This window comes from Dryobates pubescens, chromosome 21, assembly GCF_014839835.1.
Source record: "Dryobates pubescens isolate bDryPub1 chromosome 21, bDryPub1.pri, whole genome shotgun sequence".
In the NCBI taxonomy this organism is placed as follows: Eukaryota; Metazoa; Chordata; class Aves; order Piciformes; family Picidae; genus Dryobates; species Dryobates pubescens.
In genome coordinates, this window is record NC_071632.1 from 16,445,179 (window position 1) to 16,472,993 (window position 27,815).

The 27,815-nt window shown below is 40.9% G+C and overlaps 1 protein-coding gene across 1 annotated transcript; it reads left to right on the forward strand.

Moving 5' to 3' along the window:
- The first annotated feature begins 3,449 nt into the window (after nt 1-3,449).
- WDR48 (WD repeat domain 48) lies at nt 3,450-27,815 on the forward strand. Its single transcript, XM_009902811.2, has 19 exons — nt 3,450-3,512; nt 11,070-11,210; nt 11,530-11,608; nt 11,880-11,962; nt 12,081-12,210; nt 14,564-14,652; nt 15,643-15,744; nt 16,351-16,575; nt 17,929-18,003; nt 18,395-18,497; nt 18,776-18,873; nt 19,493-19,600; nt 20,014-20,110; nt 20,884-20,979; nt 22,282-22,387; nt 23,818-23,905; nt 24,458-24,534; nt 25,959-26,151; nt 26,903-27,815. Exons 1-19 carry the CDS (start codon nt 3,465-3,467, stop codon nt 26,996-26,998), a joined length of 2,034 nt encoding a protein of 677 aa, XP_009901113.1. The 5' UTR covers nt 3,450-3,464; the 3' UTR covers nt 26,999-27,815.

The window sequence follows — 27,815 nt, forward strand, 5'->3', positions numbered from 1 at the left end:
GGCTTAATCCAGCAGCATGAGGCAGTTACAGACACCCCACTTCCAGAGAACCATAGGGAAGACTGCTCATTGTACATTGTTCTGTGAATGCATTTTTGTGTCTTTTACAGCAGATTTTGGACATGAAAGGGTCTAAACCAGAAGGTTCTATTACTTGAATGTCTTGCTCATGCAGACACATAGAATATGATATGCCAGGAGAATTTAGCCACATAATAATATTAAATAGGATTTAAGATCACCAAGCTTCACATCCCATAAAATACAGACCAAACACAGTCATTTCAAGCAGTTACATCTGAGTCATGCCCATAAATTATATATAGGCTGCAACACTTTGAGTTTCAAGCTCTGTAGAACCTACTCTGTCCTTTGGGAATTTTCCCCAGTGGTTAGCTGGTTTTAGAGTGCATGCCTTCTCCATATCTTGAATTTATGTAGCTCTTACTCCAACTACAGAACCTATTACAGCTTTTCCTGGAAGACTAAAGAGGCCTTTGTTTATGAAAAACATTTCTACTTGTGGTTGTACAACTATGTTTTTTAAAATGGGGCTGGAAGTGGTGTCCTAAAGCTGCCTAGTTCACGCTTCAGCTCCAAACAGCACTAACTCTACCGGTGTAATTCCTGGAGATAATTTGAGTAGTCTCTTGTTACAACAGATGGTGATTCCAAAATCTTCATATGCAGCATATTCTACTGCTTCACTATTCTCACTGCCAAAAAAAAAGGCTTTTCTTCTGTGCTTCATCTCAATTTCCTGAACTGCAAACGCAGCCTGTTACTTCATTTCACTCACCACAGACATGAGGATGAGTTTATTCCACATTTCTTCTTATTTATTTGAAAACTGCTGTTGTGTTTCCTTTCATCTTCTCTTCTGTAGACAAAATCCATCTGAATTTTATACTGCAATTTATACTTCTCAGGCTCCAAATAATTCTTAACAGTTGTATTTCTAAATTCTTTTAACATTGTCTTTGAAAGCTGTGACTGTGAAACAGAGGGAATGGAGCAGACAGAAGAAGCTGGGAAATTCTATGGCATTCTTGAGTTCCTATTATTAAGGAAGTACCACACACTGTATACTCTTGCTTATTACAATGATTATTCACCCAACACTTACATTCTGGGCATTTCCATCCTCACTTCTCTTTATCTCAACATCCTGGTTTCACTCCTGAGACATGTTTGGTTCTCCACCATTTCCTTTTTGGCTCAACAGCTGTTTGTTTACTCTAGCCTTCTCAGAAATCCAGTGTAGCCAAAGATGATCAGATTTCATGGAAATTGAAAAAGAATCCCTAGACTCATGTATACATCATATTTCTTCTTCTCCAAACCCAAAAGCAAACAGCTCACATCATAAACTAGATCATCTTACCAGTTCCCTAAAACTGACAAATGTGATTACATTTTACCTACCATATTTTTAATATGCCATGTTAATAATATTGCCTTTAATTCAGGCTTGAGAGACATACACACAGAAACCAATTTAAAAATCACTATTAGACTATTCCTATTTTCAGCAGCCCACAGTAAATATGATCTTTGTTGGACTAGGCGCTCTCCAGAGATCCCTTTCAACCACAATGGTTATGTTATACAAAGGGATCACTATACATTTTCTCTCCTTTAACTAATGAGTTCTTGATTTGAAAGGTTGAAGAAAGACTGTATTGTACACACAAATAGCTGTGACTATCCACAGAAATGTCTTTGATGCACACAAGAGGAAAAGCAATTTTCAAAATGCATAATAACCTAAAAAGTGAAGGCTCTCTGTTCATAAACAAATCCAGTTTGGAATTAAATGTATAAAAGATGACTGCCCTTGAAGACACTGCATTAACTTGACTAAATGAATAATCCATTGGTGATTATGGATAATGAAATGATGATTAGGGTTTATGAATGACATTATTATTTCATTTTATCAGAGAGTAACACAAAAATAATATAAGAATTTCAGTATCTTTAAGAGAAAACAAGAAATGACTGTAAAGTATGCATGAAAATTGTTGCATTATGAAAAGAAGTCATCAACCTCTTAATGGACTAATGCACACTGAAATGTAGTAAGGCAATTTGCTCAGTATTTACTTACAGAGAAAATTTCACTCTGTCTCATTTTTCACCAGTCCAGAATCCAATAAAATTACATACTTTATGCATGAGAGCAGCTGAAATACTTTGACAGCTACCATTAGCCTGAAGCCAGTGCACAACCAGACTGAACAAAATGAGCATTAACTTTTGTCTTTGGCAAAGAAAAAAAGAAAAGAAGAAGGAAATTTATTAACAATAGGCACATTTCACATCTCTCTTAGGAGATGCCTTAAATCATATGCTTCCCACTGCTGTAACAAGATGAAATAGTAGAAATAATGCAGTTAAGGAAGAACTTTGGTCAAGGCAGACCCCATTTAAGAATCATACTTTAACTGTGATGAGGACACCATGCATCCAGCAATGCTAGAAAATGTGTGTCAAAATAAGCAAAGCTTACATTAGCAAAAAAAATGGTCATTTATGCCTTCTGCTTACCACTGCAACCAGCAATGAACATGAATACCTGAATCTTTTTCCTTTATCTCTTTACACATTTATTTTTTCCTGTTAGAGCAACTTTTTTCCCCCACTAATAACTATTAGCATCTGTACTGTTCTACCAAAATGAAGCAACCAGTGCAATAAAAAGGTTTGCCAAGAAGTTAGTCCTGCACACTTTTTGCATTAATAGTTTAAGTGTCAAAGAGATATTTGGGAATTGGGGGAGGGGAGCAGGGAGCATCTGTGGAAAACAGTTTGGAATTTCATACCACCACAGGATCATGTTCAGGAATACTGTTATTTATTAGGCCAATGTAACACTATTAGGAAAGAATACAATCTTCCCTGGTCGTCTGGGGAAGGCAGATGAGTTTTCGCTCCTCTGTTCAGTTGTGGGAGCCTCACACACTTTAAAGGCAGGATGCTGCTTTTAAACATTTGACCAACACCACAGACCTTTAAAAAGAAGAGGGTGGATCTGGGTACTCAAAGGGCACGTACACAGCCGCCAGCACTTCAAAAGCGCTGCCCACCACACTCAGCCTCAGGCTTTGAGCTGGAGCACCCAGTGCCAACCTTGTCTGAATTCTCCTGCTCTGAGGAGGCCCCCCCCACACAGCACAAGCGACCTTACTCCGCCGGCCCGGCCCGCTGGGTGAAAACATGGACCCCGGGACACCACAAGGAGAGGAGAACCCATAAACAGTAGCACAGACAAAGACAAGACCCCCAGCTCTTTGCTTCGCGCAGTACGCCCCAGGCAGGGAGACCCGGGGCGCACCCCCGTCCCCCTGGCAACGCCGCCAGCGGTGACCGCTCCGCGCTGCGCGGGCTCGCCGCGGGAGGGGGCGGGACTTCCGGGCCGGCTCTCCCTCCTCGGAAATGACATCAGAGTGTCAACATGCAAGATGGCGGCGCATCATCGGCAGAACACGGCGGGGCGGCGGAAAGTGCAGGTGAGGGCGAAGAAGGGCCCGGTGGGGGCTGTCGAGGGGCGCTGCCCTGGCAGAGCCTGATCCTGGCACGGCCTGGCCTGGGAGAGGAGGACAGTTTGCAGTGGCGAGGCGGATCGCGCGGCCCGAGAGGGGCGGTGGCGGGGGTGGGATCCGCGGGCAGGGGTGGTGGTGGGGGACAGGTGGCGGGGCGGAAGGGCACCAGACAGGGGAAGGTTCCCCTCGGGAGTGCTGCCGCCCTGGCTTGAGGGGCTGCGGCAGCGGTTGCTCTCAGCTAGGGGGGAGCAACGATTGGGGGTTTCTATGGCAACGCAGTCGCCTCCTTCCTTTTCCTGGCAACCCTGAGTTGAAGGGGAGACACCCCACGCGCCCCCGGTGCCCCTCTACCAACTTCGATCACGTCCGTGGAGGGGACGAGTGGCTGCCCTTGGCACCGCGGCCTGGCCGGCCTAGAGAGAAGTGCTGATTGCTGCCGATCGGGGTCAGGTTCCCAGGTCCGGAGAGGACAGAACTGCACCACACCGCCCATCTGCCCCTTCCATCTCCGGTCAGCGTTACTTAAAGGATGACTGTAGCCTAGGCAGCCCGATGGGTGTAAACTTTCTAAGCTCACCTGAGAGGCGATCGGACCTCCTGGTGTGAACTTACCTGTAGTTACTGGTACACTATTGTAGTCTGGGTAGCGACTGGAATTACTGCGTCGGAATCAATCCTTTTTTTAACAGCAAAAGTCATGAAGATGGTTTTGTTATAGTCCTCACCTTTTTTGTTTGTTTGTTTTTGCTCTTGTTCATGGTACTACCAGCATTTTAAACATTCTTACTTTCAAAGGAAAGTAAGCTTTCCATAGCTTTCACTATGGAAAAGATTTAATGCTTTATCAATGTGCAGAGCTGCCTACCTTCAGTGGCAAGTGCAAGTTTCATCTCTGTCCACTGTGATCCAAAGCAATATTGATCAAGACCAAAATAGCAGTAGAATCCTTCCAGACAGAGGTGGGGGTTTGGGTTTGAACAGACCTTTTGTGTTTTATCACACAGAGGAAGTTGTGTGTTTTTATGGCCTTGTGGTTAAAGGAAGCAATCAATACTGTAGAAAGAATTCCCTTGTCCTAAAAAAAAAATTAAAAAAAAAAAAAAAATCCTCTGACATTCTTAAAAATAAAAAGAATCCAAATTATTCTATCCCTTTGATTTCATTGTCTGTTCCATAAACAAGTTTTTGCAGGTTGCTCTCCTAAGGAGGGGGGTTTGATGATAACTCGGTATTACTTTGATGTAGTTCTGCCTCTTTATAAAGTAGTACTTCCCTGACAGCCACCTGCGTCAAAGAGTTCATTGTTTCCTTTTTTTACTACTGCATTCCTTTTTGAAGCATTACTTAGCTCCTGAGCTTGTATTTACAGGTAGATTTGTGCTAGTTTATGATGTCGTCTTCTCCACTCTCATTATTGCTTTTTTTCGCCATGCTGATCTGTCTCAACCAGTAAGTACATTGTAAGTCTAGATCTGCAAAGAATAACTTTGCTTATATTATCAGTGTAAAGCCTTGGGTGGAAGGCAGGCATTTTCTTAAGCTCTTATTACTTCACCTAATTGGTTACAGAAAGGATTTTCTTCATGTAATGGAATTTTAAGTGGCTATTGTATCCATCAACTGCTGATGGAAAGGTAAAACCACTAATGATTTGTTTGGCTTCCCAGTGGCTGGGAATTTAGGGTGCTGCTACCTCAAGCTTTAGAGAGAGTTTGAAGGAGGAATTTCTCCCAAACCTCTGTGGCAGGGGGAAGAAGCTGTTTAAAAAATTACCTCTCAGGCATGGAAGAACCTGATTCCTTCCATGGCAAGAGGAGAGCTGGTTGAAGTTTATGGAAAGTAGAGCTATTATTATCTCGGATCCAACCTGCTTTACATATAAGCAGAACCATCCGAAATACTCAGTTTAGGGTATTTCTGCATGTAATTGTATGTTTCTAAGGGTTGAATCAGAATAGATGCTCTAGGCCTCAAAATAAATTCCATGCATAAAAATATAAGCAGCTTAATTATTTAAATGTAAAGCAGGCATTTGAAATGTCCAGTGGCAGTCTGTTGGTGTTTCTTAAGCTTTGCTATGCACGTCTCAAGGCTGCAGTAGTGAAGTTGTCTGGTTTGGGGAAGGGAATGGGGATGCAGAGGTATGTCAGACAGTGCTATGTGATGAGAAGCAGTTGTCCAGATGATGTAGCTTTCGGATACATTGCTGTGAAATCAGTCAAGATGAAACCATTTTTCAGCAGGTGGCTTAAAGCAGCTGCCCCTGCTGGAGTGCTTCCAATGACTGCTCACAATAACATTTGTCTCTGAAATTTTTCTTTGCTTACAAACAAGGAAGTGAGGTTTTTTTGGTGAGTTACTGAGTATTAAAATATTAGAACTATTGGTAAATACAGTAACAGTACAGGTATGTGTGTACACAAACAGATCTAAGCAAGGTCGCAGCACAAGGCTTTAAGCTGAGAAGAAATTGCTGTGGTAAAATTGAACCCTGACCCGCAGCATGCACATCTGCATCGCTCCATTGCACATGGAGAAGACTGCAAAGGTCACCAGGAAGTCAGAACTTCAGCACCAACTGGCATCCACTGCAAAGAGGGCAGGCTGAGAGCACATTACTGTTTTGTTCAGTGCTCCAATTTGGAGTCAGTTGCAAAACCACAAAGATAATAATGGCTGTGGTAGAGATCAGTCATTTTATTGCCATGATGGTCTGGGAGGGGTAAGATTTGTGGGATATGACATATTTTAATAATGACCAAGACCTTTTACTTTTATACTGCTGTAGCTTTTATAAACTCTCATAATGAAAAAGAATCTTTCACTGCAGCAGTACACAAACGTTACAAGGTGGTACTGTGTGCCCTCATTATCAGGAATTGATGGGATTCAGTACCCTAAAAGGATCAGGATTTTAATGACTATGTAAGACCCCCAAAGATAAAGTCACTGTCAACAATTCAGCACACAAAGCTATGGGCAGGGATGCCTCTCAACTAAACTTGGCTGCTCAAGGCCTTATCCAGCCTGGCTTTAAACACTCCCAGGGGAGAGGCATCCACAATTTCCCTGATCAACCTATTCCAGAGTATCATCACCCTCATACTGAAGAACTTCTTCCTGAGATTCAGTCTAAACCTGCTGTCCCTCAGCTTAAAACCATTCCCCTTTGACCTATTGCTAGACACCCTTATGAAAAGTAGCCTCTACAGCCTTCCTGTAGGATGCCTTCAGGTATTGGAGACTCCAGAGTCTTCTCTAGGCTGAATAATTGCAGCTCCCTGAGTCTGTTTTCATAGCAGAGGTGTTCCAGCTCTTGAATCATCTTTGCGGCCCTTCTCTGGACTCACTCCAAGTGTTCTGTGTCCTTCTTATGATGGGGACACCAGAACTGGATGCAGTCACAAAAGCAAAGGGGCAGAATCACCTCTCTTGACCTTCTGGCCACACTCCTCTTGGTCCAGCCCAGGATACAACCTGCCTGCTGGGCTGCATGAGTGCTCTGCCCACTCTTGGTGAGCTTCTCATCAGTCAATGCATCCGAGTGTTTCTTCAGAGCTTCTCTCAACCCACTCTGCACTCAGCCTGGATTTGTGCCTGGCATTGGGCTGACCCAGATGCAGGACCTTGCTCTTTGTCTTGTTGAACCTCGTGCAGTTGGCACTGACCCGTTTTTCAAGCTGTTGCTTTTATTGATCCACTTGAAGTTCCCTGTGTTAAGAAAGTCATTTCAACACCCTTTTAACAGATTTTATGGAACCCTTAATTTGTCCCTCTGTGTTAATATATAATTAATGTATTTGAACACAAGCCTGGATGCTTCTGGTGTTGCACCTCTTTGTCTTAAGGGTTCTTCATGGTGTACAGCAAATGTCTAGTGAGGTTATTTTTAGTTTGTCCACATATTCTGCGTGTCTTGTTCCAGTTTTTTGAGTACACAAGATGTTTATTTCATTCTGAATGACTGGTTTGCAAGGGATGGACTCTTTAACACTTCTTGTTTTGAATGAGAAGAAATGGATTAAGTATTTTCAGTGTAAGCAGCTGACAGTTGCTAGAATGTCTTTAGGCTTACAGTGGGAAGTGAAGAGTTCATTTTTGTGCCATAGTCATCATTTTCAAATAATACTCTCTTCACAAAAAGTTCAATAACTGTTCAAATAGGAGTATTCATTTGAAATGTTGATGTGGTATCAAATAAACATGCTGACTCCAAAGTCATTTTCTTCTTTCTCCTTTAAGTACTAGAAATAAAAGAATTTTAAGCAGCACATTTTAGTTTGGATTAAAGTCACCTCTACCCTTGAAAAACAGCTGTCACAGTTTCTTCCCATGACATGCAGGAAATGATCCTTACCTATTCCTTATACAACAGAGAGCTGTGGCAGTGGGAAACAGTTGTCAGTCTTCCCTGGTCCTGTCTTTTAATGATGGAAGACCAGCACCCAGTTGAGCCAACAGCCTCAGTTTCAAGGGCCTTCTAGATGGCAATTTAAGTTAATGCAAATTCCATTGTAGAAAGAAGTGAAAATTACTACTTCTAATCTAGATGAGCTTTTTACACTGCTTGTTTCTATTTTGAGAACAATATTTACTTCATTTTAACATGAAAGTGTTTTATCCATTGCATTTTAAGAAATTAAGGAACTAATTCTGTGATGAACAGAGAAATATGAGTCTCAATTTCTGCAGTCCTGTGAAAGTATCAATCATACATGAACTGTACCTTATTTACTGAAGTAAGCCACTGTTTGCTTTTTTCTGCATTTTAAATGCAGTTATTTATGGCTGTTCTTTACTTGAACTCCTGCAAACTAAAGAAATCACATTATGATGAGCAAAAAGCTCCTTAAAATGCTTGGGTGGGTAACGTACTTTGACAGTTTTATTTATGAGTGGAATAAAGAGCTGTATATTATACCTGAAACTATAATAAATATGGGAGGTGGCTGACAGAAGGTGAGCAAACCCAAAAAATTGAGGATACAGAATTAACCAGCTTGGAAAAGACCTTCAAGATCATCAAGTCCAACCTATCACCCAACACCATCTAATCAACTAAACCATGGCACTAAGTGCCTCATCCAATCTCTTTTTAAACGCTTCCAGTGATGGTGACTCCACCACCTCCCTGGGCAGCACATTCCAATGGCCAGTCTCTCTTTCTGTGAAGAATTTCTTCCTAACATCCAGCCTAAATCTCCCCTGGTGCAGCTTGAGACTGTGTCCTCTTGTTCTGGTGCTGGTTGCCTGGGAGAAGAGACCAACCCCCACCTGGCTACAACCTCCCTTCAGGTAGTTGTAGAGAGCAATAAGGTCCCCCCTGAGCCTCCTCTTCTCCAGGCTAACCAACCCCAGCTCCCTCAGCCTCTCCTCGTAGGGCTTGTGCTCCCGACCTCTCCCCAGCTTTGTTGCCCTTCTTTGCACACATTCAAGTGTCTCAATGTCCTTCTTAAATTCAGGGGCCCCAGAACTGGACACAGTACTCAAGGTGTGGCCTAACCAGTGCTGAGTACAGGGGCACAATGACTTCCCTGTTCCTGCTGGCCAAACTGTTCCTGACACAGGCCATGATGCCATTAGCCTTCTTGGCCACCTGGGCACCTGCTGGCTCATGTTCAGCCTACTATCAACCAGGACCCCCAGGTCCCTTTCTGCCTGGCTGCTCTCCAGCCATTCTGACCCCAGCCTGTAGCACTGCATGGGGTTGCACTTAGGTGTGTTAAATCTCATGTAATTTGTCAAAATACATCCTTCTAGCAATTTGGAGAACTGAGGGACTCCTACCAATCTCAAACCTGACACTTTCAGGGGGAGTTTGTTTTCCCTAGGAACTAACATCAAATTTGATCTACTGATCTTTAGGTTTTTAATTCCTTTAACTTGTGATACCTGCTCACACTTATTGTTTCTTGCTGTTGTCCATGGTGTGTTCTCTCAGTAACATCTCTGAGGCTGTGTGTAGGTGGAGACTTGAGCATGAATTGCAAAAATATTATGGATGAGTGGAGTGCATGAGAGAAACCAAGAGTGTTGGAAACTGGGACACAGTCTGAAATTGGGAGAAAGAACAGTGACTCTACAAGAACTATGAGTGGCTGGCAAAGACTGTGAGCCAGAAGTGCTTTAAGAACATTGGAATATAACATCATAAATGTAGTAAAGCACTTGTGGAACAGTAATGCAGTATATTAAAGCAGAAGGATTCAGGAGGCTCTCAATTTTGATCCTTCAGTGTTGGTCATTAGAGCTGTAGTTATAAAATGAAGAATAAGACTGGATGTATGCTTTCCAGAAGCATCAGTTCTCTTACTGTTCTGCACTGGAATGGAATAATTCTGTTGAGGTGTTGCCCCATCCCCCAATTCTTCAAATGGACTTGCCAGTTCTTTTGCTATAAAACCTGAGACATTGTAAAAGATAAGCACCACTGAATGTTTTGTTCAGTTTTCGGGGGGGGTTTTTTGCATAACTGAGACCTGCTCTGGAAAACATTCTCTTTATACTGCTAGAATGCTGTTATTGGAGTGAAAAATTGCTTGCAGATTTCTAGCCCCAGACTACTGCTTGAAAATGTTGTCAAAACACTGGTACTTATGTATCCAAATGATTCCTGCTGTGAGCAGATTGGATTATACCAAGCCTAAAATTTTCCTTTGTTGCCCTGATTATGTTTTACAGAATCTGGGAAGAGACATAGCTGGCAACCTCCCTCCCTTTTCTCTAAGTGGGAGGGCTTTCTTCAGAGCAATGCAGAAACCCTGTGGTCAGGAGGGATGCAGCACAGTGTGAATGGGGCAGATCTGAAAAAACTGCAGCAACTTTTAATTGTGTTATAGCCTTTTCAGTATGTCTCCTTGAATCTTTTTTGGTGTTTCTGAACAAAACAATGAAATAATCTCTGTGCAGGGTGCTGTCAGATGCAGAAGGAAAGAAACTAGGGGAATAATTTGACTGCAAGAGCAGTAAATATTTGTTGGTTGTTCTTATTATATTAGCAAGTAGGTAGTGTTTTAAAAACTGGCTTCAGAGTAATAGTGATTCCTGAAATACATAGCTAGAATTTGTTTCTCTGGCTTCTCAGTGCTTTGTAGTCCTTAGTGACCATATCCTCTCCCTAGTGAGTCTGGAAGTACTGTCATCCCAGCTACAGAAACTATGAAGCCTACTTAAGATTTGTAACACAAACTCTGTGTGTTGTCTAAGATCACCCAGAATGTTTGTGCAGAGCAGGGAATTTGAACTAAGGGTTCTCTGCATCTAAGCTTGAGTTGTAATGATTAAAGTATCCTTTGGGCTCCAGTTCTCTCTGCTAATCTCTTCTCTATGGTTCTTCCCCATTTTCAGCAGGAGGGGGAAAATGACTGAGGTGGTTTTGGTAACTCTCAAACTGACAGACTTAATGCTTGCAAAGCTCCTAATATTTTCTACCCAAGAACCTCACAAAGGTGAAATAAGATGTTAGGATTTTATGGCCAAGTCAATATCTTAATGCCACAATTGGATTTTTTAAATGTGTTTTAGGTGTCCTATGTGATTAGAGATGAAGTGGAGAAGTATAACCGAAATGGGGTGAATGCACTTCAGCTGGATCCAGCGTTAAACAGACTCTTCACAGCAGGGCGAGACTCTATTATAAGGATATGGAGTGTCAATCAGCACAAGGTGAGTTATGAGAGGATTCCTATGTCTAAACCTACTTCTTTTCCAAGTTATGAAACTAGTAAGCTGCCTACAGGTGTATTTCTGATTCTGTGTCTTAACAGCTGCCAATTATTCTGATAGGAAGATCATTCTGATACTGCTCGCTCTGTGGTATCTTACATACCTGTATGGTTCTGGAATAGTGACTTCAAGTGAGACTGCATTGGGCAACTTTTGATCCATTGGAAAGCTGAGGAAACTATCACAACAGGATCTGATAATCACAGTCTTTTTCATTTGTCATGAGATCTTATAAACCCTTTTTTCCCTTAATTTGCAGCAAGACCCCTATATAGCATCTATGGAGCATCACACAGATTGGGTAAACGACATTGTGCTCTGCTGCAATGGTAAAACATGTAAGTATACTTAAACTACAGCATTCAGAAATTGTGCATAAAAATATTTTAGCTGCTGCTTTAGTTCTTTTCCATCTGCTCCTAGCACGTACAATTCAGTTGTGATGCACATTGCAAATTCTATACAGTAGCAGGAAATGTTTTAATGAAAGTGTCAATGTGCAATTAAATGAGTCTTTTGATCTTTGTGGAAAGAAAATCAGTGTAGTGCAAAATGCTTTCAAGTAACACATATGCCACTGAAGTTCCCTCTTTATTCTTTCCAATGTAGTGATATCTGCTTCTTCAGATACAACTGTGAAGGTGTGGAACGCGCATAAGGGGTTTTGCATGTCGACACTAAGGACGCATAAGGTGAAGAACATTATCAGTAAACCCTGTATCTTACCACTGACAATCTTTTCAATGTTAAGGTGTGGATTTCACATAGATAACATTGTTGATTCAGGTTGTTAAATTTGCTTTATTGTAGGATTATGTCAAAGCCTTGGCGTACGCAAAAGATAAGGAGCTGGTGGCATCTGCCGGCCTGGACAGACAGATATTCCTCTGGGATGTAAATACTTTAACAGCACTGACTGCCTCAAATAACACCGTAACAAGTAGGTACCTGGGGAGGGAAGGCAAATGCAATGGATTTGATTGAGTTGCATCTTGTGTGAGATCCATTTAAAACTACAGATACTTGTTTCTGACTACACACAAAAGATGTACAGGAAATTGTAAGGTGATGTTAGCATGTACTCGGTCCGTTTGTTGTGTTACATAATAGCTGAAAATCTGGAGCAGCCAACAGTCACAGCATTTAGACTAGAGAGCAGCCTAGACTAGAGTCTCTTTGAACATTTACTCCTGAAATATAGTGTGCTGGTATTCTCTGAAACTTGCTAGAACTTGGGTTTCAGAAGTTTTTTGCTCCTCAACTAAACCTCTCCTAGAAATTTTCCCTCGGGTTATTTGTCAGGGCATTTTTGTTGGTTTTTGAGGGTTGTTTCATTTATACAAAAGGTGCAGCACAGCTTCTAAAAGCAGAATTGGATGCATTTATCAACTCTTACCTGTCAGAAGAAGTAAGTTACTAGATAAATTTGAATTTAAAAGAAGTGTGAAGTACTGAGATGTAAGCAATAGCACACTAGCGAGATCTAACTCACTGCTTAGATATTAGAATGCAAGGGGTAACTGTCCACAGATTATCAGAGTTAATCCTTAATGCTATCAGCATCTTTTAAGAAGTGGTCTGGCCTGCTTATCTATCCCAATAAGAACATTATAGTAAATCATGGGATACTTTCCCATAGAACAATTCCTGCATAGCTTGCTTAGAATTGTCAGGATAGAGCCAGTTCAGTTTCTCTTCTGGGAAGTATGACACCAATCTTCAAGTTCAGTTAGATTTGATTGCTCCATCAACATCCTGGTTTGTATTGGCTATTTAGCAATATATTTTTCAGAATGAGGTCCATTTTGGCCACACTCTATTTTGCTGCTTGTAGGCAGGTTGGAAAAATAGCGTTTTAAGTGACTGATCTTACATTTAATACTTGATGTTTGATCCTTGTTTAAACAGTATCAGAGTCTCAGATGTATGCTAGTTTTCCTCAGTCCTTTCAAACAATATTGATTTTTTTTTTTCAGAGTGCAAATAAGATTGCTCTTGTGCATTAATTTCCTATCTGATTACAGGGGAAGCAATGTCACAAACCAGGCTTTAAAAGGAAGCCAATTTTTAAAGAGGCTCAATCAACAATAGCCACAATTTAAATTAAGTGGAGAGACTTGGCTTTTGAAAGGTAGTCCCTTCCAGAAGAGCTTTACTTCTGGCATGAGTTTTGCTCCTGTACACTTAAGATTCTCTCTTCCATTCTTTGTGATAGCTCTGTACATTATCCTTTCATAAATCATTATGGTTGTTGAACAGTGTGCAAACCTTCAAGAGTTTTCAGTTCAGCTTTTTTGCCTTCAGCTATTGTCTGGGGACAGTGGAAGCCTATCACTTTATTTTGGCTACAAATAGTAATAGATTTAATTTGAAAGTTTACCTTTGGCTAGCCATAGCTAGTGGTTAGGAGGACCCTTAAGTAAAGCTGCATAATTCTTTTGCTGTGATAAAACATTTATGACATTATTTATGTTATGAAATACTGTGTTAGAAACTAATTTCCATAATATACATAAATCATTATACAGAGTTTCACATCTTTGCTGGCAAGAGGTGCTGCTATTTTCAGCCTTTCTGGCATACTGATTGTACAGTTTTGAGGCTTGGTCAAATACTTCAGTGGTGCTCTCTGAATAGATGATTTTCATTTGCTATGTGTGTGCTTTTCCTGGTTGAAGGATTGATACTTTAGCTTGTCTAAAAGTGGATTAGATGGTACTGAATTCCACAGCTCTGATGCTAGCTGTGATGGGAAGGAGTTGCCATATGGTTTTCACAAACACAGAGATAGCATCTGTGTTCAAGTAGCACATTTTAGCTCTGCAGTGTAACTTCAGTAATGCATCTCTGCTGAACTAAGAGAGGAGCCTTTAATGTATCATGTGGAATTTCAGTGCTACTTGGCTTGGAAGAAAAATCTCTGCACTTAAAACCCAAATGCTGTGTATTACAAGGCCACACAGAAGTATCATTCTCTGATAAAGTAATTGTGAAGAGCAGGAGTATGCTGATGGTCCTGCCACTGAATTGTGGTGTCAAAAGGACACCAGGATTGTAATGACCATAACTCTGAGGTGTTACTTTGTTTTTATGTAGCAGTAGGCTAAGAATTGGGATGTGTGTAACCCTAGCACTATGCTGTCTACAGTAGTTAATTATTTTTGGAGTGGAGTGGCACTATTTTCCCGAACCAAAGGGCACTAAAATACCCTAAAAGAGCATTTTTGAATGAATACATATGTTTTTCAATTTGCAGTATTAAAGTTGAAAATGTAAATTTTATTTTGAAATAGCTTCTTCCCTGAGTGGGAACAAAGACTCTATCTACAGCCTTGCAATGAATCAAATGGGAACAGTTATTGTATCAGGGTCCACTGAAAAGGTAAGCAAAAATCTGGTAAGGCTCATTCCACTTCAGTTCACAGCTCAGTAAAGAGACATTTCAATGTCATGCCTGCAGTAGCTTTTGTGTTTTTAATAGTGAGGGTAGACATTTCAGGGGATTGTGTAAGTGTAGGATACAAATACCTGCCTCAGTTTGAAGTTGTTTAGATCTCCATGTAGTGTTAATTCACAGAGGAGACAATCAGATCATCTTGTGTAACCTTCTGACTATCAGAGATGATTACATTTCACCACAAGAGCTCTGATTTTGGGGGCACATTATTCAAATGGTTATAAAAACTGAAGCAGTTGCCTTGGGCAAGGAAGAAGTGCTGCTAGGAATTTATAAGATCCCTGCAGGAGTTAGGAAATGAAGTGAGCTGAAGAAGTTCAAGTGTTCCCAAGAGACAGCCCGTGCTCTTTGTTGTAAAGGAAAGGGAAATACCCTGAAGTCTCCTGCAAGTTTTTTTGTTATTATTTATTTTGTGGGGTTTTCTGTTTGTTTGGTAGAGCTCATGGGGTGGTGTTTTGTGTGGGTTTTTGGTGGTTTGTTTGTTTCTTTCTTTCTTTTGTTTGATTTTGTGGGGGTTGTGTTGGGTTTTTTTGTTGGTTTGTTTTTTGTTTACCTGATCTGACTTTGGGAGTATTTTATTTCTAGGTCAATTTAAAAATGAATATGGGGTACAGATACATCAGTGAATCATCTGAGAGCATTCCAGTCACTTCCATTCTTTAATTTCATAAGAAGACAGAAAAAGCCAGGGCAAATGAAATGAAAATCTTGAGAAGAAAATCACATTTGATTATTAGAAGTGCCTAAGATCTAGTTACGTCTGTCTTGTTCTCATAAAGTATCATTCTGGTGATGGAGGTCTGTGTGTTTGGAATTGGTGTCAATCTATTCAGAAAGAACTTCATTTTCTGTAGAGAAAATGCATTGCTGGGAAGAATGATGTTAATGCCAGTTATCCAATGTCTGTTTGCATAGGTTCTAAGGGTGTGGGATCCAAGAACTTGTGCAAAACTAATGAAACTCAAAGGGCACACGGACAATGTAAAAGCTTTGTTGTTGAACAGAGATGGCACCCAGGTATGTGCTGTAACCTGAGACAAAGGCTCTTCACAGAATGTCATTAATCATAGAATCATAGGATTGTTAGGGTTGGAAGGGACCTCAAGGATCAGCCAGTTCCAACCCCCCTGCCATGGGCAGGGATGCCTCACACTAGACCAGGTTGCTCAGAGCCACGTCCAACCCTGCCTTAAAAACCTCCAGGGATGAGGCCTCCACCACCTCCCTGGGCAATCTGTGCCAGTGTCTCACCACCCTCCTGGTCAAGAGCTTCTTCTTAACATCCAATCTGAACCTACCCATTTATAGTTAATCTATTTCAGTATAATTATTTTACGCCATAGATTACAGAAGGTAGCTGAACCAAGTATCTTACAGATATTTAGTCTTTGAAGGAGGGAGAGTGCTGGGTGAAGGCTCTGATTTGTTACAGGCCCACCTAGTTATGGAGGGGGTGGTTTACTTCAAAATGGCTGAAAATGGTGATAAGAATTGTTGACTGCCAGTCTTAATGGAAAACAAAATAGAACCATAAGAACTGTGAAAGCTCTTTATGGAAAAAACCAAACAAACATGTTTTCAAAGACTTAAGTACCTGCTTTAAGTATGATGGTTGTTGCTCAGTGTCTTTCAGGCAGCTCTGATGGGACCATCCGCCTGTGGTCCCTTGGGCAGCAGAGATGCATAGCCACGTACCGTGTCCACGACGAAGGTGTCTGGGCTCTGCAGGTCAATGAAGCCTTCACTCACGTTTATTCAGGGGGAAGAGACAGGAAGATCTATTGTACAGATTTACGGAATCCTGATATCCGTGTGCTTATCTGTGAAGAAAAGGCCCCAGTCCTTAAGGTAAATCCAGTTTCATTCAGGCAGTCACAGAATGGGTGAGGTTGGAAGTGACTCTCAAAGTCATCTGGTCCACGCCCCCTGCTCAAGCAAGGCACCGAAAGCTGATTGCCTGGGGCCATGTCCAGATGGCTTTTGTCTGTCTACATGGATGGAAACTTTGGAATGGAATGGAATGGAATGGAATGGAATGGAATGGAATGGAATGGAATGGAATGGAATGGAATGGAATAGACCAGGTTGGAAAAGACCTTTGAGATCATTGCATCCAACCTATTATCCAACACCACCTAATCAACTAAACCATGCAACCAAGCACCCTATCAAGTCTTCTCCTAAACACCTCCAGTGATGGTGACTCCACCACCTCCCTGGGCAGCCCATTCCAATGGGCATTCGCTCTCTCTGTGTAGAATTTCTTCCTAACCTCCAGCCTAAACCTCCCCTGGCACAGCTTGAGACTGTGTCCTCTTGTTCTGGTGCTGGTTGCCTGGGAGAAGAGACCAACTTCTGCCTGGCTACAGTCTCTCTTCAGGTAGTTGTAGAGAGCAATAAGGTCTCCCCTGAGCCTCCTCCTCTCCAGGCTAACCAACCCCAGCTCCCTCAGTCTCTCATCTTAGGGCTTGTGCTCGAGACCTCTTAGGAGCTTTGCTGCCCTTCTCTGGACACGTTCAGGTATCTCAGTGTCCTTAAATGACATGGCTTAGGTGTATAAGGAGTGTGTGATTGAAATGTATACCATTGTGTAAGCAAATCTGGCTTTCCTTCCTTAGCATTCTCAGATAAAATCCTGGATATATTAATGTAGCATTCAACATGTAGAATCTGAGCAATTTCAGTTCAAAATGGGAAGAAAGCTACTGTCAGCTGAACAAAGATCAGAAGGGGTCTCCAATATCAGCAGTGATTTGTTACTGTCTAGGAAATATAACAGCAGAGCCAAGTGTATACAGTTCTTCTTTTTAATTAGCACAGAACTTCTTATGTTCTTTCTTTAACTGTGTGAAGTATCTAAATGCAAAGTAATTGAGAAAATGTTGAACTCATCAAATTGTCCATTAGGGAAAATTGCATCTTGCTAGACAGCAACTTTAAATACTGGGTATTTAGACACATTACACCTGCTGCCCATGTCCAGGATTTATTTGAATATTTGAAACAGTTTCTCTGGAGTTTCAAAAATTGCAGCTTAGTTACATTTCTATTTAAACTTTGTGTTTCTTTACCCAACTGGAAATTGTGCTGTTTCTGAGGTAGATCCAAGTGTGACAGCAGGTCTACACAGAGCAAATATTAATTGAATAATGGAAAATGAAGTTAAGCATGCCTGAAAGTGTCTGTGGTTTCGTTGTTTAGATGGAACTTGATAGATCAGCTGATCCTCCTCCAGCAATTTGGGTTGCAACAACTAAATCCTCTGTGAATAAATGGGTAAGTGATAGATTTTACACTCTGAATTCAATTAAGTAGTCATGGAATTTGCAGTCTTGGTTTGGAAAGTGTTGAACTGTTGCATGCAATGTGACTGTGCCTTGCTTAGGAACATGTAGGTGTATAAGGAGTGTGTGATTGAAATGTATACCTGTAAGCTTTCTTTAAAAAAAAAACAACTCATAAAATACTAATATTGGAAATTGATCAAAAAACATGAAGCTCTGAAGTGCTTTCTTTGCCTGTTTATGCTGCCTTTAGAAATAATTTACCTCAATCAGAACTGGACTGTTCACATCTAAGTAGCAGCATGAACTGGCAGTTGTTACTCACAGGTAAAAGCCAAGTGTTTAGACTGATCGTGAATGAGTCATTTTGTTTCTTTCTTTAGACTTTGAAGGGAATTCATAACTTCAGAGCATCTGGAGATTATGATAATGATTGTACCAATCCTATACCACCCCTGTGTACACAGCCTGACCAAGTTATAAAAGGTAAAGAGTTTTTTTCCAGAAAATCAGAAACCAGTTGTTTTCCTTAGAAAATCTGTTACCATTAGCAGATAATGGTGGGTCTTTAAGAGTAGCTCAACTTGATAATGTGATTTCCACTGAAACAACGTGCTTGCCATCTGTCTAGTGTTAGAGTAGTGTTTAAACACTCTTGCATAAAGTAGTGAAACAAGAGAACAGTCACATATTGTACTCTAGAGCTTAATGTAGTATTAGAAGGGAAAAAAAAATCATCACCTTCATTCTTGTTTGTTTGCCAGGGGGTGCTAGTATCATTCAGTGCCACATTCTTAATGACAAGAGACACATATTAACCAAAGACACAAATAACAACGTGGCATACTGGGATGTCTTGAAGGTAAGTATGACATTTTGGATCAAGCCTCTGCTGTTGGATGATTAATTGTTTTGCACTTTTTAATGCATTTGTGTCTTTTTTTAGTCTGTGAAATGCCTGCAGTAGAAAAAAAGGTAGTTTTCTGTCTCAAAATGTACTGCAAAGATTGCTTTTTGAAAGGGGAGGGAGCATTGCTGAGCTTTTCTGCATCTTTGCCCTGTCATGAGGCTGACCTCTTGTTGTGCCTGACTTCAGTGAAGTATTGGTGTCTTCATTTACCTCAAATTGTACTGAAATACTGACACTGGGAGGGAGAAGGAGGACACAGGATGCTAGACAACAGTTATTTACTCAGTGGTAGGGAAAATTGGGTTTTGTTTGTATGAACTAATACTTCCATACCTCTCCACCAGCTTGATTCCAGTACCTCAGAAATAAGTAATACATAAATTACTTGCCCCATAAACTGCTGTTCCATTTTTCTCAGAAAAATTTCAACCTTTGACTTTTGCATTTCTGGGTTGCAGTCAGTACTCATGGAGAAATCATTCCAAGTGTGTGTGAAAGTGAAGTAGAAGAGTTGAGGTTTTAATATCACTTAAGACTCAGAATTTAATAACTTATTTCTTTTGGTATCCAGGCCTGTAAAGTGGAAGACCTGGGGAAAGTAGATTTTGAAGAAGAAATTAAGAAGAGATTTAAAATGGTGTATGTGCCAAACTGGTTCTCAGTAGATTTGAAAACTGGGGTGAGATACAACTCCTTCATTTAGTGTTTTAATTATCACATTTCCTGTATTTTCATGTACTGTTTAGTCACAAAGGATTTAGTGTGTTACAACCTTTGAAGAACCATCATCGTATATCTGATGGGTGAGATTTATTTTGAAGCAGAGTATCAGATCTTGCATCAGTTGCTAATAATCTCAGTAACAATTGTCTAGTGTTTTTCTTCTTATTTTTTTGTTCTGTTATGTTGAGGTTAAATCCACCAGCACCAATTATTAATTAATACAGTTTGGTAAAACAAAGTGTTCTATCGTGTGTTTGGAAATTCCTTGCTTTGTCTTCCCAGCTAAGTATGAACAAAATGAATGTATAGACTTAGTTTAATACAAAACAACTATTGCATTCCTCTTCCCTGGTGCTCTTTATCCAACAGATGCTGACAATTACTTTGGATGAAAGTGACTGCTTTGCAGCCTGGGTGTCAGCAAAGGATGCTGGATTTAGCAGTCCAGATGGTTCTGACCCAAAATGTAAGTTTTAGCTAATATTAGTGTTTTATTGAGACACAGAAGTAAACCAGAACAAGAGGACACAGTCTCAAGCTGTGCCATGGGAAGTTTAGGCTGGAGGTGAGGAGAGAGTTCTTCCCAGAGAGAGTTGTTAGCCATTGGAATGTGCTGCCCAGGGAGGTGGTGGAGTCACCATCCCTGGAGGTGTTCAAGAGGGGATTGGACATGGCACTTGGTGCCATGGTTTAGTCATGAGGTCTGTGGTGGCAGGTTGGACTTGATGATCTTTGAGGTCTCTTCCAACCTTGGTGATTCTGTGAAATTCCAGTGTGTATGTTTCAAAGTATTCCAGTCCATGTACATCAATAGCTGGTTGAATTTTAAGGCTTATTTTCTTGAGGCTGAACTCTGCAGAGATCCTGAAGTAAGAATGTTTGGGTGGTTTTCTGGAACATTTCAGTCATATCCAAGTTTTCTATTTAACTTGGGTTTAAACCAAAGTAATATTCTTGAATATTAACAAAACAACACAAAGTTGTATTCCTAAACTTGGAACTATTGCTTAATCCTGAGACTGTGATTGCAAGTGAGTGATCCAACAGTATTGATTCTAAAATCAGCTTTTTCTGAAAGTTAGTAACATATAGCTCTGAGAGGGTGCCCATAAATAGTTCATCTAGGGAACAGAGATTCTCAGGCTTTTGGGACAGTGTTCAGCTGGGGCTGAAATGCAGAATATTGTGATGCCAGAAGTTTTTGTGTAACTGAAGTTCTACCTCACTGTGTCTTGACAGTAAACCTTGGAGGTCTTCTGCTACAAGCACTTCTGGAATATTGGCCTAGGACACATATCAATCCAATGGATGAAGAAGAAAATGAAATAAATCATGGTTAGTATTTGAGTCTTTTCCTTTTTTAGGACTTGTTCATACATTCTGTCTTTTTGTTAATAGATGCAACTTGTCTCTCTGTCTTTCACCTATCGTTGTATTTATTATAGACTGCTCTTTAAAGTGCTTTCAAACTTTCCTTACACCAAAATCTGCTGAGTAGCTTTCTTGTAAAAGTATCAGCAAAAAGCTTAAAAACACCAGTCTGTAAAAAAATAAAAAGAGGTGAATAGATGATTTTGAAGTTACAGAACCATGATGCCTTAATGAACAACAGTTACTGGCAAAACTAAGGCTTGACTTGGAAAAGAAACAGCCTAGATCATGACAGCTGAGAGCAGCAGTTCAGTTATTCAACATTTGCCAATATGCTCTTGCTATCATTCCAGTTTGTTTCTAGGTATCATGAACAGCATAAAATAAAAGACAGATTTATTGGAAAACAAAGTATTCAATGGGGTAGGTTTAAATAAAAGCAGGTTAGAGTGGTGTTTCCAGGTAATAATGCTAAGTCTAATCAGGCATGAGATAAAAAGCACAGCTATGAAAAAACATTTGGTCAAAGAGAAGAGACTGTGTAACTCCTAAGTTTGTGGATTACTTTGAAATTAATTCAGCCCAGATGAGAGTCTTGTCTATGACAATGAAGAAATGTCTTTCTACAGATAAATCTAATTAAGGAAGCTGTAAGTTCAGCAATGCCATGCTATTTTGTGACAAAGGCTGTGCCAAGAGTTAGTTAATTTCTTCTTTCAAAAGTGGTTTCATGGAGGGTTGCAGCACTTGGAAGATTTTCCTGGATAGAGTTGTTGATTCTCTTACTTCTGTGTATTGGCAGTCAGCAACATGAGAGCCAGACAATACATTAAGAAATGTATACATCTCAGGCTTGTGTATTGTTCTGACACTCATGGTGCATTCTTGTGTCTGTGAAGTGTTGTGGATTAGTGGAATATTTAGACTATTCACTACATAATCAGTCTTCAGTTTCCTGTTTAAAAGTAACAAGAAACTGGAGAAAACTGGTAATCAGGTTTTGACACATGAGCTCTGTTTCCTTTTTCTCAAAGGCCTTTGAAGTTGGCCTTCCAAAAACCTGTACTGATTGTACTTAGTCTCATAGTGTTCCTTTTTATACACTTGGTATGTGTTGGAAATTGGGGGGGGGGGTGTTATGAATCTTATGATTTTATTAATAGGAAATACATTAGCTGTAGGTGGAAAAGACACTTTCTGTATGTGCCCAGTTTTAAGGCCTAGTGCAGTCTCATCATTTTCTTCTTGTTGTTTTTTTTCCAACAGTGAATGGTGAGCAGGAGAACAGAGTCCAGAAGGGGAATGGATATTTCCAAGTGCCACCACATACACCAGTTATTTTTGGTGAGGCTGGAGGACGCACTTTGTTCAGGTATAAAAACACAAGGGCATAATTTCAGTGACTGTAAATACTCACTTCCTTTATGCAGGCAGAAGTGTTTTCAGAATGTGATACCTGCATCCATTCTGTACTGAATATTCAAGTCATGCCCTTAACAGGCAACGTAAGCAGCTGTTAGTGAAAGTTTTGCATTGTCCAACAGTGTAGGTGAGTTTGAAGACCAAAAGGTGTGGTATATTGTTAGTTACATGTCATAGCTTTGAGGTCTTTTAGGGATGGGGGCATCCTCTTCCTGCAAACTGATTAACTGAACTTCAGTTTAGAAGGAAATTTTTCTGCTTCAGATTCTTGTAGAACTTCTCTTGTGTGTCTGGTGTGCTGGTTTTTGAGCATTAATGACTCAGGAGATCTTGCTCACTAGAGAGTTGGTTTCTGCTCCCAAAATTATAGCTGGTGACCCATTAGAAGGGTCTAGAAGGTTAGAACATGGGTTCTGTGTTGTAATGTGTACATCCTGTTTACCCTTCTATTTCTTTTAATTCTACATTGAAAAGCCTAACTGTGATATATGATACGTAAGAGACAGTTTAGTAGTGCTGCAAATCAAATGCCAGGCTTTTGAATGCTTTGAAACATTTGATGTTTACTGACAAAGTGGCTTTTAAATTTGAGGGGTGGGAGATGGCAGATTTGTTGGTTTTGTTTCCCAGGCTGAATAGCTCCAAAAAGCTATGTAACTTTCAGTCCATGAATTGGTCAGTAAAACAGCTTTGAGAAGTGATGGCTTTTTCTGCAGTATCTATCAATGTATCTACATTGTAGCTGGAGCTTAATATTGGCATCCATACTGTGCTGGTGGATCTTAAGCTTGTTCTCAAAAGAACACAAAAAAGATGTCATTGGAGGATGCAAGCCATGCTTGTTGGACCTAAAAGGTAGCTTGCAGGACTCTGTGACAAAATAGTTAATGGCAATTTATGAAATTCTCTCTGGTTTTGTATCAGTGTTTTATGTACCACTTCTTAACACTGGCTCTGTCTTTTCCATTTGGTGAGGGGTTAGCAGATGCTTTACAGGCAAAGCTTATTTTTCCCAAGCAGAAAAGAGCTGCTTTATTCCAGGTGCCATTCCCCTTCTCCTGACAGTTTTGTCCTCCAGCACAACACATACACAATGCACAAGCAAAGTTGTTCTAATTTCTCTATGCCACAGTTTATAGTCTCTTGAGATACTTCTTCCTGTTTCTGCTCCAGAGATTAATCTTCTTCCTGCAGCTACTTTTTCTAGTCCTTAACAAAAAAACACTTGATCATTTCCCCAGTAAGTTTGTTGATGTGAAGAGCCAGCTAACCAAGCTCAAGCTCTCTGCCCATTAAAAGGGCTGGTCCTCTCCTGAAAGCTTTTTAATGCACATTACAATAATTGTTTTGATTCACAGAGGTTATTTCCCTGTGTCTTAGGTTATTGTGTCGGGATTCGGGTGGTGAAACGGAGTCTATGCTTCTTAATGAAACTGTGCCACAATGGGTCATTGACATCACTGTGGATGTAAGTATCATCTGTGTGGGTCTGCATGTTTTGTTGGGCTTTTTAAGGTAAACTACCATTTTTTTTAACTGTAGGGCACCTGAAGTCACATTTTAAAGTTTAGCTCTGTTTGTATTTAAAAGAAGTGCTCACAAGGTCTATATTCAAGACCGTTCGAGGTGCTTTATTCTTTGCTGTGTCCATTTAAGGCATTTTCATTTTGACAGAGAGTCTTTAGAAGAGGAATTCAAAGCACTCTGCATCCTTGGTATCCTTTTTTCAGTGTGGAGCTCAGGAACAGAGAATGCTCTACAATCTTCTGATGCTATCTAATTTCCTTTGAAATACATGATAATTTATATTCACAAGCTGGCTGATCTGTGCATCATCTAAATTGAAGCATTTCAGCAGTGTGAGTAATTTGAAAGTTGGCTGTGGTGGTGATGTTGATTAAGAATCTCTCTTGGTTTTTGATAATTAGAAGCTGAACATACTTCAGATACCAGCTGGTGGAAGCAGGAGCTGATTAGAGTTTATCCTAAATTAATGCTTTGCAAATTTGTTTCCTCCTAGAAAAATATGCCCAAGTTCAATAAGATTCCCTTCTACCTCCAGCCTCACTCATCATCAGGGGCAAAAACTCTCAAAAAGTAAGTAATGCATATTTGCCTCTCAGACCTGCAGAGAATTGCAAGCTTTGTGCTTGATGAATTGATGAATTTCCCAAGTTTGAGTCATTTGCCCATTGAGCCTCTATTACAAGAGGGATATGGAGGTGCTGGAAGGTGTCCAGAGAAGGGCCACGAGGATGAGCAGAGGGCTGGAGCACCTCTCCTATGAGGACAGACTGAAAGAGTTGGGGCTGTTCGGTCTGGAGAAAAGAAGGCTCAGAGCTGACCTTATTGTGGCCTTCCAGTATCTGAAGGGGCCCTACAAGAAGGCTGGGGAGGGACTTCTCAGGATCTCAGGTAGTGATAGGACTAGGGGGAATGGAATGAAGCTGGAGGTGGGGAGATTCAGGCTGGATGTGAGGAGGAAGTTCTTCCCCATGAGAGTGGTGAAGCCCTGGAATGGGTTGTCCAGGGAGGTGGTTGAGGCCCCATCCCTCGGAGGTGTTTAAGAGCAGGCTGGATGAGGCTCTGGCCAGCCAGATCTAGTGTGAGGTGTCCCTGCCCATGGCAGGGGGGTTGGAACTAGATGATCCTTGTGGTCTCTTCCAACCCTGACTGATTCTATGATTCTATGATTTAAGCAGCATTACTCAGAAGCACTGAATTATACCAGAATGCAACAGGCAGTTGCTTAAGTTTATGCTGACAGATGTCCAAGAACTAAATGCTGAAATTTAGTATTTCTGTCTGCCTGCTGCATTAACTGGGAGCTGCAGAGGTTAGAAATCAATGCAGACCCTCAGACAGAAAGTTAGGGTCACAGACGCCATGCCTTCCATTTATTTACAACAGTATTTGGTCTTTCCACTTCAATTCGTACTGGGGTCTTCATATCAGAGACAGTTTGTGAAGGAGGCACTTCACAGGGTGTTTTTGTACTTTGTGGGGAAACTGCTGCTGGTTTTCACTTTAGAATTCTGCTGATGTAGAGTGAATAGCATATTCTGACTTCTTTCATTGCTCAATATCCTCTGTCCTCTTAATAATCCTTTTGCTGTTGAACGAGTGGGGGTTGTGTACAGTACTCTTCATAGAATCATAGAATTGTTAGGGTTGGAAGGGACCTCAAGGATCATCTAGTTCCAGCCCCTCTGCCTTGGGCAGGGACACCTCATGCTAGATCAGGTTGCTCAGAGCCACATCCAACCTGGCCTTGAAAAACCTCCAGGGATGAGGCTTCTGATTTTTAATTCAGTCTTTTGAATATCTTGGCACTTTCCTGAGTCCCTGTTGTGTGACTCTTTGGATAAATAGCTGTTATCATCTTGTTGTCGATGAACCTGATAATTTACTATTAAACTTCTAAGGTAATCTGTGCACTTTGCTACAGATGAAGATAATGTGAAGAGAAATACAGTTTCTCAAGGTTTTTTTCCTGCCAAACTTTGCTTACCTTTGTATAGAGATCGATTGTCAGCAAGTGACATGCTTCAGGTGAGAAAAGTGATGGAACACGTGTATGAGAAGATCATTAACTTGGATAATGAGTCTCAGACAACTAGCTCTTCCAATAATGAAAAAGCAGGAGAGCAAGAGAAAGAGGAGGACATTGCTGTGCTAGCAGAGGAGAAGATTGAACTTCTGTGCCAGGACCAGGTAAGTTACTCCACAGGTTTAGACTGCAAACAAAACCAATGTCTAGCAGTGAATCAGTTATGAATTTCTGAATGCTGGGCTTCACATTGTTCTATCTCTATGCCACCAATGATCTGTTACCTTGAAATGTAAGTAAATGTTTTGACATCGTGTTAACTTACTGCTGACACAAGTTCAGACAGCGGCAGACAGCTGGATCACAATGTTTACACAGTATGGCTGTGGAATTGGGACTGACTAGAAGCCTTTAGAGGATTACTTACACTCAACAAATAGGCTGAACATGATCCCATAGAGCTCTATCTCTAGCATTTTGGGAGTGTTTTGAATTGCATGTTTCTAGCAGAATATCCAAAATTGTGAATTGTCTAGAAAGTGTACTAAGTGCACGAAGATAAAATATCAAAGTGGGTGCTAGTATGTGAAGTTCAATGGTACATTGCTAAAATCTTTGAGTAATGCCTCAGGTTTACTTGCTAGTTGAAAAATCTGAGCCTTTTCCGAGAGGTTGTGGAGTCTCCTTCGCTGGAGATGTCTGGATGTGCTCCTCTGTGACCTGAGCTAGATTGTATGGTCCTGCTCTGGCAGGGGAGTTTGGACTCAATGATTTCTTTGGGTCTCTTCCAACCCCTGACATCCTGTGATCTTTGCTGTCAGTTCAGCCATACACACAAACCAGAGTGCTCTACCTCTACATTTCTGTCAGTCTAGCAGATCAGTGGAATAAAAAAAAGGACTTTTTCCTCTTTAGGTTTTGGATCCAAATATGGACCTTCGAACTGTAAAGCACTTCATTTGGAAGAGTGGCGGCGATCTGACGCTTCATTATCGCCAGAAATCGACGTGAAGGCAGTGCTGGACCCAAATGGTTACTTATGTACTTGACCATACTGTACTGGTTCCAAGAGTAGTACTATAGAAGCCCACTGAACCCCTAAGGTAGATGAGACTTCTAATGACTCAGTATGGATGGAAAGTATACATTTAATTGAAGTGACTAATAAATCTGTAATATAGAGGAAAAAAAAATCTATATGACTTCAAAGTCTCTCGTAGTCTCAGCCAGTGAGATGGGAAGTCCCCGAGTGGTTCGTGTTGTGTGAGGTGTACAGAGAACAGATGATAATCCAGTGCAGACTTTTGCTTCCTCCTTTTTGCTCCTTGTTTTTCCACCACATAATATCCTCATCTGCTCGTGCTTGGTATGAAACCGTTTTGGCCATATTAATCGTTGCGTTCACAATATCATTCGGAACCGCACACCAGCTATTTTTTAGTACATTCCATTCATCAAGTTCCTGCAGTGATTTCTCACAGGTTACTCAAACCTTTCTGCCACATAGGAGAAACTGGGAGAAGAAACCCAACAGCAAACAGACCCTTTGTGAATGAATCAACCCATTTAATTGCACAGGAAGGGTTAGCGTTAGAAACATGGTAAGATGCAAACGAGAACACTAGATAAATATTGTAGCAGGGTCAGTCCAGTGATGCTGTGCATCATAACAGAGTGAACATGCTTTGCAGCAGTTAAAGAGAGCTTGCTTGGTTGGTTGGTTTTAGATACACATCCGACTACTTCCTGCACTGTGCCCTTAGGTGTTCGCAAGACACACTAGTTTGATTTTTGGTGACCGTGCTCCAAAATGACATTGACATTATGT

Coding starts and splice junctions, on each gene's coding strand:
- WDR48 (XM_009902811.2), top strand. CDS start 3,465: ATGGCGGCGCATCATCGGCAGAACACGGCGGGGCGGCGGAAAGTGCAG. Junction 11,963..12,080: donor CGACACTAAGGACGCATAAG/GTGAAGAACATT, acceptor GCTTTATTGTAG/GATTATGTCAAAGCCTTGGC. Junction 19,601..20,013: donor CAGTAGATTTGAAAACTGGG/GTGAGATACAAC, acceptor TTTATCCAACAG/ATGCTGACAATTACTTTGGA.